Genomic DNA, 13,940 nt, shown 5'->3' on the forward strand with positions numbered 1-13,940 from the left:
CTATTCCAAAATTCAAAGCAACTATAACAATCTCCGTAAATTACAAGCTGGCCACAACGTAGTTTAAAATATCTTGAAAGGAGAAGGGTTATGAATGTGATTGCAAGGATTACTCGATAGCTGTCCACTTACACTACTCTTCATGGCGAACTCCCCATATACACGGTCAGACTTTCTCCCCTGCAGCTGAATCCGGTTTGTCATCTTTAACAGCTTCGGCCTCTTCGTCCTCCTCGTCCGCCAATTTGGTTAGCTCATCCAAAAATATGCGTTTTATAGACGCTTTTCTGGGTACGAGATCCGAGAATCGCTCAACTGTAAAAAGAGTATCTTGTACTGTCACAGACTAGACATGCATACATCCTGATGTACCAATAATATTATTATTAGTCTATATTTTTAGGAGATGATCTTCTTTGCTTAATTAGCCAACCCCTTCAAATGGGATTGTTGTCCTTTATTTATACTAAGTCCCAAATGGGCTCAATCCTTACAATCTGGGCCTTCTTGGGCTTTACATAATGTATTGTGATTATTCTAACTATAATTCCTTTGGGCCGTCTTGTCCTGGTCCAACATTAGTCCCCCTCCTTGCTTTGCGCGATATCTTTAGATTTGCGTTTTCGTGCTCTCCACCCTTGCACTTTGAATTCCGAGGTTTTTGTCTTGATACCTGAATAAAGTTAGTGACCGGACAGGATAATGAAATGAAGGGAAAAATTAGTGAAAAAACGAACGAACGAAGCAAAAGAAAAATAAGAAATAACTGTTAATTCGAGATAGGAGTCAAATGTGTGTGTCCGAAAAAAGAAAGGAATTAAACGTAATGCTTTTTTTTTTGAAGGTATATATCCGCTCATGTGTGTTTTTGAATTTATTTTTCCAGGTTTTTTTTTGTTTTTGCAGGTTTCCAGGCTAACCTCTTCGACTTCCTCTCCGGGTATCTAAAAGGGGATTGCAGCGCGTTCTGGGCTCGCACTGTAAGTCGTCTACTCTCTCTCTCTATTCCTTTTCCTTTTTATCTGCGGGTCGGTCGTGTTTATAGTTTACCGATTTATAATGGCCGACTTTCCTTCGTCGTCGTCGTCGCATAGTGCCACCAACCGGGACCCCGGGAAGCGACCGTTAGAGGAGGGTGACGAGGAGTCTGTTTTGAACTTGGATAATCTAGAGATCCCGGACCTAGGTCAGTGTGAATCTTTTGATTTCTTAGGAAGCGATGAGTTTTTGAGGGGGGTGCCTCCAGGTCCTATGCGCTCTCCACCCTTAAGTCCTCGTACCCTGGAACTTAGGAATAGAACGGTCGAGGAAAGTCTTCGACTAGGTAGGATCGAATTTGAGAGCAAACCTAGTTTAAACTATCTTAGTTATTACATCACCGTTGACCCCCCTGCGAGTAAGTTGGAGAAGTACATCGACCTGTCTAACGGCTACCGTTACCGAGTGCCGACAGCAGATGAGAGGGTTTGGATGATGCCCGAGTTCGGGATGCATGGGGTTGCAATGATAATATTTCAGTTTGGTCTTCGTATGCCCATGCATCCGTTCTTCCTGACGATGTATGAGGCTATCGGTTGTGGTTTAGGGCAGCTGACACCAAATTCTGTTGCTCAGTTAAGTGGTTTCGTGGCGCTGTTCTGTGATAAGCGTCGATCACCGACTTTGAAATTGTTTTTCTCTATTTATGGTGTGCGATACTATGGTGGCCAAGTATATTTCGACTCCCGACATCGACGAATGAAGATTGTTAGTGTTAGGTCATCGAATTCTGGTTATCACTCGCAATGGTTGTACGTTGGGGGTCCTGACTTGGAATTTGTAAAGCCTTGCGGGAAAGTTAGCCAGGGCACGATTGATTATTTAAATAACATGGAGAAGCACGATACTGCCTACCTCGATGAGTTTCATGGGTCGAGGACATGGTATACGCACTTAGATTTGAAGGACTCTGGATTTTTAGGGATGCACGATTGTAAGGGGGATGTATTAATTGTTATTGCCCTTATTTTGCTTACGTACTTAGTTTTTGTACTTGTCATTGTCGGCTCTTGCTTATTTTAATTTTCGTAAGTGCTTATATATAGGATGGCTGACTTATTGTTTTGTTTGTTTCTTTGTAGTGGAAGGCGCCTCACTTAAAAAGGTTTTAGACGGAGGGATTCGAGGAGGAATGGACAAGGCAATGATGTTGTTATTGCAGCGTGCTGCGAGGAAGCCTGCTGATGCGGCCAGGGCTGGACCGTCGGGGGTTCCTCATTCAGTTTCAATTGAATTGCTTGATGAGCAGGGAAACAAGGTAATTGAAGACAATGAGAGGGTTGTTCCAGATCTTGTCCGCGTGGAGGGCAACCCTCGAAAGCGGTTTCGGAGGGAGGATGATGAAGTGGCTGTTGGAGGCCGGGGGGTCGGGTTCGAGGGTGTGAACAAAGATGTGGCCACTGCCGGGGAAAGGGTTTATGGGAAGACCGTCGACCCTCGGTCGAAGAAAGAGGTGATGAGGGTTGAGATTCAGCCCACGGAGCGATGGACGGGGGGATCAACTGTGCCCTTGAGGGCACTTAACCTCTTTAACTTACCTCAGGACTTGGTTACTTATGATGGGAGGAAGCGTGAGGACCTTGTTGATCGATGTAAGAGCCGGGCTGGGAGGGTACGTTCATTCCCTTCTCTTTCTTTTTAATGTGCATGTTTCTTTGTTTTCATGTTCGGTCATGGTCGTTTATAGTCATAGTTGCCGACCCTGTTTTCATGTCCCCCCCCTTTTTTTTGTTTGTTTTTTTTTTTTGCAGTTTCTTTCCGATTTTATGCATATACTGGAGGATTACAAGGTTGATGTTGATGGTGAGGCTTGTTCCAAGCTCGAAGCTGAAGTTGCTGCCTTGAAGGGGGAAAAGAAGAAGATTGCGGTGGGTTTTGCGGAACTCGAGCACAGGGTGGCTGATTTGACTAAGGCAAATTCTGCACTGTCGAAAAAGGTTGCTGAGATGGAGGCTACAGAGCAGGTGTCGAGTGGGAGGATACAGGAGCTCGAGGGTCGACTGCTCGAGGTGGAAAAGGAGCTTGAAGAGGAAAAAGGCAAGCGCCAAGGCTTGCTTCGACAGGTCGAAGGAATGGATGGCTCCTACAAGTTGATCGTGAAAGAAAATGCGGATTTGAAGACAGAGGTAGAGAAAGCCGTTGAAGATATCGCTGGTGCTCTGGGCGACGGTTATGGACGATGCCTTCGGCGGATGGAAGAGGCTGGTTTTGCCGTCGAGGGTCATGCCTTTGATGACTATCTTCGTGACCTGGCATCGAAGGGTGGTAACGCGTGAAGGCAGGGTATGCCCTGTGATTTTTGTAATCGAATTTGAACATTTTTTAAGTGTTTAAGAGCTTTATTGATACCAACATCATGGAAGTCCCAGAACTTGAGAAGTGTAGTAATCACTGTGGTCCAGGATTTGTAAGAAGTATAAGGTATGCGATCCATTGTTTAAACTTATTTCTATGATGTAAGCAGTTACGTATTGGCTGGTTTTGCTTTCTATTTGTCTCGAGTTTGGAACATTAAGTCGTTTGTTAGCTTCGTAGTCGAGTGTTTACATTATGAGAGAGATTTAATTGCCCAGACCGTCGTCGTGAAGTGGTTGTATAAACACTTGTTTAGAAATGAATGATTATTTTTAGTTAATTAAGGAGCGAAAGGAGTGAAAGTCTGTGCTTTTTCCAAGTTAAAGAAATTTGTTCATCATAACCTTGTAGCGACCCCTATTATATCGAGGGTTTGTTTTTGAAATGGCATTTTACTGCCTCAAGATAACAAGTTACAACTGAGATTAAATTACTGATAGAACTTTTTGAGGTGAATTCCATTCCAAGCATTTTTGATGGGTTTCCCGTCGAGGTGCGCAAGCTCATAGGTCCCCGAGCTTACAAGTCTCGAGATCCGATAAGGGCCTTCCCAAGCTGGTTTGAATTTTCCTGAGACAGTGGGTTGTGACGCTGCGGAATCTCTTAAGACAAGGTCGTTAACCTTGAAGTCTTTGGGTTTGACTTTTTTGTTGAAGTACCTTGCAGTTTTTTCTTGTTGGGCAACCATCCGCATTCGGGCTTCTTCCCTTGTTTCTTCTAACAGATCATTGTGAAGGCGGAGTCCGACGAGAGATAGAGCGGGATCGAATACGTCGATCCGTGGTGAGCTGAGACTTATCTCGACAGGTATGACAGCGTCGACTCCATATGCAAGTCGGAAGGGAGTTTCGCCCGTCGCACTTCGGGGAGTCGTCCTATACGACCACAATACATTCGGTAGTTCGTCGACCCAACATCGGGGTACTTCTTCAATTCTTTTCTTCAGGCCTTGTAGGATGGTTCTATTTGTTACCTCTGCTAGTCCATTTGCTTGGGGGTATGCTACAGATGCTTTGATGTGCTGGACTTTTAATTCGAGCAGAGCCTCCTCAAATTGCTTTCCTACAAACTGAGTGCCGTTATCAGAAACTAAGATTCTGGGGATCCCAAAGCGAAAGACGATGTATTCCATAAAGAATTCTATCATCTCTTTTTCTCGTATTTTAGCAAGTGGCTTTGCTTCGACCCATTTGGTTTCGTAATCCACCGCGACTACGATGTATTGGCACTGATTCTTGGATTTTGGAAAGGGACCCACAATGTCTATTCCCCATTGGAAAAAGGGGCATGGGCTGAGAATAGAGTTCAGCTCAGTTGTGGGTCGACGGTTTACATTTCCGTGTAGCTGACATGCTTGACATTTCTTGACGTAATCTTCACAATCTTTCCGGATTGTAGGCCAGAACAGGCCTTGTCGGATAACTTTGAGGGCTAATGTTTTTCCTCCTAGGTGTTCTCCACAGATTCCCGTATGTATTTCCACGATCGCTTGGAGAGCCTCTTCTGGAGACAAGCAACGGAGCAGAGGCTCAGAGAGGGCACGTCGGTATAACTCCGAACCCACAACACAGTAGTTCCTGGCTTTGAACATGAGAGTGCGGGCTTCGGACTTATGCTCAGGCAACTTGTTGTCAATAATGTACTCAAGGAAGGGTTGGCGCCAATCGAACCTAGCCTGGATTTGATTGACTGATGTTTCGTCGATAGAGGGGGTTTCCAAAATGTCGACGTATGTTGGGCTGAGATTAGTGGGGAGACTGGAAGAGGCTAGTTTGGCTAGAGAGTCTGCCCACTGGTTTTCCTCCCTGTCGACGTTTGACATTTTCCATGAAGGGAATTTGCTAAGAAGCTCTTGTGTTCTTGTTAAATATCGGGCCATCCTTTCATTATGCGTCTTAAATTCGCCACTTATTTGTTTGCAAACCAGCTGAGAATCCCCAAATATGTCAATGACCTCTGCTTCGAGATCGGATGCGAGTTTTAGACCGGCAATGAGTGCCTCGTACTCGGCCACGTTGTTTGTGGTGGAGAACCCGAACTTGAGAGCCTGCTGAATTTTGAATCCTCCTGGGCTGATTAATATGACCCCTGCTCCTCCAGAGCCGGACGTCGAGGAACCATCAACGAACAGAAGCCACAGACGAGACTGGTCCTCTTCAGGTTTGTGCGTCTTGGATTGGAACTGGCATTCGGTGACGAAATCTGAGAGAACTTGGGCCTTGATCGCCGTTCGAGGTTTATACTCGATGTAGAACTGGCTTAACTCGATGGTCCAAGCTGCGAGCCTGCCTGTTATGTCGGGCTTGTGCAGGATTCTTTTCAGAGGGAGATTGGTCAGGACATGGATTTCTCTCGATTGAAAATAATGGCGTAGCTTACGACTCGCAACAACGAGAGCGTATACGAGTTTCTCGACTTGAGGGTACCTTGTTTCCGCGTCTCGTAGTGAGTGGCTGATGTAATATACAGGAATATCTTTTCCCTCATTGACACGGACCAATACTGCCGCGACCGTTTCGTCGGAAGCTGAGAGATATACCCGTAGCGGCTCACCTGTTAAGGGTCGTGTTAAAACTGGAGGATTTGTCAAAAACATCTTTAGCTCCGTGAAATTCTTTTCACAGTCTTCGTTCCATTCAAACTGCGATGATCTGGAAGCTTTTTTCATTGCAGAGAAAAACGGGAGGCATCTCTTTGAAGACTGAGGAATGAACCTTCGAAGTGCGGCTATACACCCTGTGAGTTTTTGTAAGTCTTTAATGGATCTTGGTTTGCTCATTTCTAGGATGGCTTTTGTCTGAGCTGGATCGGCCTCGATGCCTTTCTGGGTAACAAGGAATCCCAAAAATTTACCTGCAGTAAGGCCGAATGAACACTTTGCCGGGTTCAGTCGCATGTTATCTGCCCTTGCATTGGTGAACGTTTCTCGAAGGTCTGTCACGTGGTCGGAGGTAGCTTTTGACTTTGTGATCATGTCATCGACGTATATTAGCATGTTTCTTCCTATCTGCGAAGAGAATATTTTATCCATTGTCTGCTGAAAAGTAGCACCCGCGTTGATTAATCCGAAGGACATTACTTTGTATCCAAAGACCCCTCTATGAGTGATGAAAGCAGTTTGTTGCCAGTCATGGGAATCCATCTTAATTTGATTATACCCCGAAAAGGCGTCCATAAAGGACAGGAGTTCATTTCCCGCTGTGGCGTCGATGAGTTGGTCGATATTGGGCAAAGGGTAAAAATCTTTAGGGCACGCCCTATTCACATCTGAATAATCAATGCACATTCTCCACTTCCCATTGCTTTTCTTAACCAGAACTACGTTTGATATCCACGTGGGGAATTGCACGGGCTCGATGAAACCGGCGTCGAGGAGTCTGTCGACCTCTTGGTCGATGGCTGCTCTTTTCTCGGCCGAGAATATACGTTGTTTCTGGCGCACAGGCCTGGTGTCTTTACTGATGTGCAGCGAATGTCGAGCAGTGGTCTCTGGGATGCCAGGCATGTCTCTCGGGACCCAAGCGAAAATGTCGGAGAATTCCCGAATGAGGTTTGTGATATCTCTTTTGAGATCTGATGAGAGGTTTTTGCCAATTCTTGTTGTTTTATCTGGGTTTCCTTCAAATACTTCTATATCTTCTGTTTCTTCGAGAGGGGAGCATGAATTGCTTGTGGATGAGTCAACCAATTCTCTTGGGTCGATATCTAGTACTTGATTGACTTCTAGCTCTTCCTCTGTCTTTTTTCTTGGAGAAACGGTGGTTAGATAGCATTGTCTTGCTGTTACTTGATCACCAATCATTTCTCCCACGCCGAAATCTGTGGGAAACTTCATTTTCAAGTGGGAGATAGATGTTATAGCTCGGAGCGCGGTGATCGTTGTTCGTCCCAAAATGGCGTTGAAGCTTGAGGAAGCGCTAATCACATGGAATTTGACCATTTTCCAAATCTGACAGGGAGGGGAACCGAAAAGCACTGGCATATCGATGGTTCCTACAACGTGAACCTCATTGCCTGTGAACCCGTATAGCGGGGTTCGGGAGTTTTCGAGTCTTCGATCTCCTATGTCCATTCGGGAAAAAGCATGGTGATATAACACGTCGACGGAGCTACCATTATCGACCAACATTTTCTTAACCGTATTGTTTCCCACACGTGTTGTGATGACGAGAGCATCTTGATGACCTTCGATGAGACCGGGACGATAATCGTCATCAGAGAAAGAGATGACGGGGGAGGGATTCACTCGAGGGCGTTTAGCTGTCGAGGGATTGACATTAAAGACTTCTCGAGCATAAATCTTGCGAGAGTTGCGGGAGAGACCCCCGGCGGCTACGCCGCCAAAAATAACGTCGACTACACGGTCGTTTTCGCCTCGATGCTGACGTCTGGGTTCATCATCGTGTTGCACATAGTGGACTAGTTGCCCTCGACGAATTTTTCCTTCGATGAGATTGCTAAGTTGAAAACATTGCTCTGTTGTATGGCCGGTGTCTTCATGATATTCACAATATCTGGAGCTTGGGGGTCTTCCTGGTTTCATGGGTCTTGGAGGGAGATAGTCCGGTTCCATTTTTAACACCGCCAAAATTGTCGTTTTCTCAGTATTGAGTTTCGTGAACTCTTTTTCAGACCGATTGTGGGGTTGCCAATCCCTTTCTCTTCTATCCCTCGGGGGGAGGTCCGATGTGCGAGGCGGGGGCGACCTACGTCGCTCTCGGCGCCTTTCCCTCGCAGGGGATCGTGGACTGTAGCTTCGGCGTCGTTCGTACTTTGACGACCTCCGTGGAGATTGTATACAGCTTACCGCTTCTTGAAGCATCATGCGGTGTTCTATAATCTGGAACGCAGCCTGTAGTGTTTTCGATCTTTTTTCAAAGATCTATCCTAAAAGTAGGCCATGCCTAGACTTATCGATGCCCGCTGTCAGGAAATTGACAGCCATCTGTTCTATTAAGTCTGGAATTTCTGCTATCTCTTCCCTGAACCGGGTTAGAAAACTCCTGAGACTTTCGCCGGAGCGTTGATGCATTGTCATCAAGGATGCAGTAACTTTGATTCCTTTGTAGTTGCTGGAAAATCGGGCTTGAAACTTGCTTTTCAGAGTTGTCCACGAGTCGATTGACCGAGGTGGCAAGTTACTGTACCATCGGAGAGCCGTGCCTTGAAGGCAAGTGGAGAAGAACTGACACCTAGCGATCTCCGAGTGGCCGAAGAAAGCCATGCGACCGTCAAATGTATTTAGAAATGCTAACGGGTCCGAGGATCCATCGAAATGATCGAGAGCAGGCGTTTTCAACGTCCTGTCGATGCGCGCCTTCTCAAGCACTAACGATAGGGGGCTCTCAGAAACGGTTTCAAACCCTGCCTGATTTCTCATCAAGGTACGCATCTGGGCGATTTCTTCCTGCATTTTAGCGAACTCCTCGTGAGATATAGATTCTGTGGATTCTGTCTGATGTGAGACATCGGCAGATGACACTGTCCTTTGTCGACGTTCGCGAGGTTGCGAATATGTTGACTCCGCCGAGGGCTCATATTCGTACTCCGCATCATCCTCATCATAAAATTCATCATCTTGTCCTTCATTTTGAATTGTAGTTTGTTGGAGCTCTCGACGGAGACGGTGAATCTCACTTTTCGCTCAAGTTTAGCCTGCAATCTCTGAGCTTCGCGCTCTAGAAACTCGAGTTCTTCATCTGAATCAAGGGAATCTTTCGGATTTCCTTGGTTTTGGGCTTTTAGCCTTTCTTTCTTTTCCAAATGTAGCCGAACGTCGCTCGAGAGAACTTTTTTTCCTTTAGATGTTTGAACTCTAAAACGCTGGTCTGACACAGCTTTTCTTTTTCTGTCCCTTTGGAGAGAGTCCTTCAATCCTAGAAATTGATCTTCTGGAGGAGCCTCAGGTGGAGGGAACAAACACTTCGGCTTCAATGCCGGTTGTTTTGGAAGCTCGCGATCGTCGTGGGTCGAGGGGTCGGCGGCAACTTCTGCCGTCAACTTCTTTACCTGAGTTGGTCCGGCGGTTCCCGGATCAAGCTCTTCTACAATCATCTTCTGGTTGGATCTTGTTAAAGCAAAGCTCCTTCTAGCGTCAAATGATGTACCAATAATATTATTATTAGTCTATATTTTTAGGAGATGATCTTCTTTGCTTAATTAGCCAACCCCTTCAAATGGGATTGTTGTCCTTTATTTATACTAAGTCCCAAATGGGCTCAATCCTTACAATCTGGGCCTTCTTGGGCTTTACATAATGTATTGTGATTATTCTAACTATAATTCCTTTGGGTCGTCTTGTCCTGATCCAACACATCCCATAAAAGCTTGTCAATAATATGGAAGTTAAAACTTAAACGTGAACATATCAAACTGTTAGACCTTACCAAGTTGGTTCAGAATATCCTTGAAGGTGGTCTGCAAGCAACCAAGGAGTAAGGAATCACATCAGAGACTATATTTATTTTAAAGTAAATCAAATAAAATATAACAGAGCAGAAATGCTAATCTGTTGGCTGTTTTTAAGATCTAGAGCTTAATGTAAAACTTTAATAGCCACATTGCCACAATGACTGCCTGTGAGTATTAAATTACCAACCTCGGGATGATTGTTAATTATATGTCCTTACCGTATTGAAGTCCGCCTCCTTGAGAATTTCGCAAATTGCATTCTTAAGCACATGGTCACTAGGATTTAACTTCTCCGCTTTAGGTTTCTCCTGTCCTTTCACGAATCTTGTACCTTGAAAAGGAAAAAGAATATCAGGGCGCAAATGATTTTTATCTACTTAATAATAGAAACTTCAAGAGTTTCCACATAATACATATGAAGTATATTTGATATAAATAATACATATGAAGTATAATACTGATATCTGTTCGACCTTTGCTTGGGCAAGAAAGTAGCCAAAATTCTTCAGAAAATGAAAATAAATAATTCTTACCAGCTTTTTCCTTGGAAGCAGATTTTTTTGGTGTTGGTGACGCTTTCTTCGGCGGCTGGCCTGACTTTTTCACCGTTATAGATTTTTTGGTTTTAGAATCCTCAGCATAATTCGTCTTCCCAGATGACTTTTTTGAGGGAACTCTTTTGCGCTTTTTAGTCGCTTCAGTATCAGTCTCTTTTTCCTCAATTCTGGCCCGCTTAGGGTTTTCTTCATCAGAGTTTTTAGATACACCATTTACAATTTCCTTTTCTCCATGCACATTGCCATCTGCTTCCTCGTGATCTCCTTCAGATTCATCTTCCGTTTCAGGTGAACCCTTTTTTCCCTCCCCTTTGAATGCATTTCCATTCCTCTTCCAACTCTGCAAAATAGAAATACATAAAAAAGAAATAAAATATGAGTAGTATACACGCAAACATGCGAGTGGACTAAGAAACTGCAACTAATCAAGAGTGGCACACATACGATGCATAGGAAAGAAACAAAACTAGATCACTAGGTCAACCCATGCAAGTAGACCGAAACAAGAACTGACGCTGCAGAAAGCATATGATGAAATATGCAGTTCCTCTTATAAATGATATAAACAAGAAAAAGAAACAACACTGCCATCACAAAATTGTCTATATGACTGAATGCAAAAGAAGAAGAAACATATTCTCTATATGATATCTATAGTAGTATTCGTTCAACTAAAAGCGGAACCAAAGTAATTATACCTAAATTCCAGACCTCTGGCACTAGTCAAAAAAAGTCTGTTTCTTAGCTCAGTGGTAGAGAGATTGACTGCAGATAGTCGAAAAATGTATCTGAGGCAGCACAAATGTAAAGAGGTGACAGATCTTTATTCATGTTAAGCCCTTTTGTTCTTCCACTACCCTTTACCATATTATGTGTTTCCCTTTGTGGCTCTTTGTGGTGGTTATGTGTTGGTTGATAAAATTTTAGGAAGAATATTAATGGTGTCTAAACCAGCTAATACTAGATGGTAGACAGAGAGATAAATGATATAACATGTATTGTGACTCAAGGTCATGGGTCAATTTAATGCGGATTTCAAAATTTTCAAGGGATTCAGATCGGTAACATAAAAATCAAATACTTACTGATAAGTAATTTTAAAAGAATATTTCGAAATTTTATGTCTTTTAATGAAGAATTTATTTTAATCTGTCAATTCAAATACTTAAACACTAGTTATTATTTCGGGTGACGGGTCAGTTTCGTGCCGGGTTAGTGTACTGGACCGTTGTCATACTTACAAAACTAAAACCTGGACCAAACATAACAAACAATGTACCCAATCTCAAGCTACATTCAATTCCTCAGATAAAATTATGCACATTAAGAGAAGAAGTATAAAACAAAACTTACATCAATCAATAATTTTCGAGTATGCTTGAGCTTGTCATTGATTTTCTTCTCCTTGATGATCAAAGCTACATTCAATTCCTCAAGATCCTCAATATGTTTATCCTTCTTCTTCAGGTTTTCCTTTAGGCACTCTATCTGTTTATTGGCATCCACATCCTCGCCTCCTCCCTCAAAAATAGGTATCAGGTGGTCTTCAACACTGCTACTCATTTGTTCTATCTCCAGTTCTAAACGCTGCATAACTTGGAGTTTTTCCTGTAGTTTTACAATCTGTAGATTAAGTCTCTGCTTCTCTTTCTGCCATTTGAAACAATCACATGCCTCAGAAGATGCTACATTTTTAGAATTATTGTAGTATACAGTAGAATCTGGTTAAATGTACAAACTGCCAACATAATGGAAATAGTACACTTTTAACTACGGCAAATGAATAATTTCACGAAGTAAATAAAAACGCTGCAAGTTGAACTGTTCCGAAATTTTTCAACATGTAAATCACCTTGTGAGCTTCTGCCAACTCCGACATACGTTCCCAAAAATTGCTTGGTACCATAATTTCTTTTGTCAAATCTACAAGAGCAGATAGATACTATTAGAACTCTAAAGTCTAAACAATGAGCACTTAAAGAGTTTAATGCTTATGCGGATTCCAAGGGATTTTTTTTAGAGAAATGCTAGAGTACCAAAATTCGTTCCCAAAACCGTTCCCAAATTATGAGTTGTTATTATCCTATTGAATACTTCCTCATAAATAAAATGGATTCCTCATGTATTAATATGTATCACACTAATAAAAAAATGACATGTGTTATTTTAGAACTTTTTTTGGATATAAATCATTGCTCAAAATTTAAAGATACTGAGATAGACAATTAACATAAATTGAAATGATTCCTAACCAGAAACTCTTAAATACACAAACAATCAATCTTTAACCTACCACCAAATTTTTATAATTTCCTATTCATATAATTTCAAGATTAATATACCAATTACCACTAATTTTTATATCCAATTATTATGTACTCAAGTAAGCCTCATGGAATAGGCCAAATTATCGAACCTGGGTCCATTATCGCTCACCCCTAAATTTTGTTGATAACTCCAGCTTAAGTTTTTTTGGGTACGACAAGGATAATTGGATCTTAATCAAAAAAACATCAAAACTCAAGCAAAACAAATAAACTAAAGCAAATTCTATATCGAGTATGTGTGCTGTTGCTGTGTAAATTGGAAGAACATTTAAGTTGAGCGCAAACACTTTATAAGATTTCTTACCTTAAGTTTTTTCTCTGCGAAATTTCGACGATATGATATTTTTCCGAATATGATTGCATGCAAGATACGCCAAATCTTTGAATTTTTAAACTAAAACTGTAGTACATGTATGTTTAAAGTATATTTGTGACTGTTCGGGAACATAACTTTTTAAAAGTTGAAAATTAGTTACCTCAGAGAGAATTCTAGGAGACGCTTCCTGATTTATATGTTTCTGTAAAATATTTTCATAATTAAGCCCTCATAAATTAAAGAGCTTTGAATTGAATTAAAATGTAACTTGGACTTTTCTTATAGGGGAATTATCCAACTCAATTAATTCCAATTTTTAAAAAGTTAACCTGTTTATCCAAGAAAATATTTCAAATCCCAATATTCAAGATTCAAGCAAGTTTTTTCTCCATAGTTTGTGATTTATTATCAATTTTCTTTTATATTGATTTAAGTTTATTTGATGACTTTTGTATTAACAAAACATACGTGAAACATTAGAGAATGAAAGCTTACAGTAGAGATAGAAACAAGTTATAAAATGAATGAACTATACAATATGTATAGAGTAAGTTAAAATGCAAACAAAAACAAGTTATAAAATGATAAAGTTAAAATGCAAACAAAATATTTGCAGGTAAAACAAATCTTTGTACTAGACTGGAACATGGGTTCTGTATTACTGGACTCTAGATTAAGTTAATTAGGGCATATCAATAATAGGATAACGGATTGGGTTGGATTTGGTTGTGTTTGATGAAAATTAAATTTATTAAATCCTCACCAAATTAAATGGATTTACAAAAATTTAAATCATTTACATTTCGATTTTAGATTGGTTGATTTAATCAATCTAAATAAGGGATGATTTGGGCTGGGTTATATGATTTGGTCGGATTTTGTTCATTCTGAATATTAATACTCCAATTCATTGGGGTTCTCATCATACATATCCCA

The 13,940-nt window shown here is 41.8% G+C and overlaps 1 protein-coding gene across 1 annotated transcript; it reads right to left on the minus strand.

The window, feature by feature from the left end:
* Nucleotides 1-13,104, minus strand: LOC141675170 (uncharacterized). The gene is made up of 7 exons (XM_074481883.1): nucleotides 12,993-13,104; nucleotides 12,214-12,284; nucleotides 11,715-12,011; nucleotides 10,338-10,701; nucleotides 10,023-10,135; nucleotides 9,780-9,810; nucleotides 1-315 (listed from the first exon to the last, which is right to left on the minus strand). Exons 2-7 carry the CDS (start codon nucleotides 12,265-12,267, stop codon nucleotides 167-169), a joined length of 1,008 nt encoding a protein of 335 aa, XP_074337984.1. The 5' UTR covers nucleotides 12,268-12,284; nucleotides 12,993-13,104; the 3' UTR covers nucleotides 1-166.
* Nucleotides 13,105-13,940: the final 836 nt, after the last annotated feature.

Source organism: Apium graveolens, chromosome 7 (genome assembly GCF_009905375.1).
Source record: "Apium graveolens cultivar Ventura chromosome 7, ASM990537v1, whole genome shotgun sequence".
Classification (NCBI taxonomy): Eukaryota; Viridiplantae; Streptophyta; class Magnoliopsida; order Apiales; family Apiaceae; genus Apium; species Apium graveolens.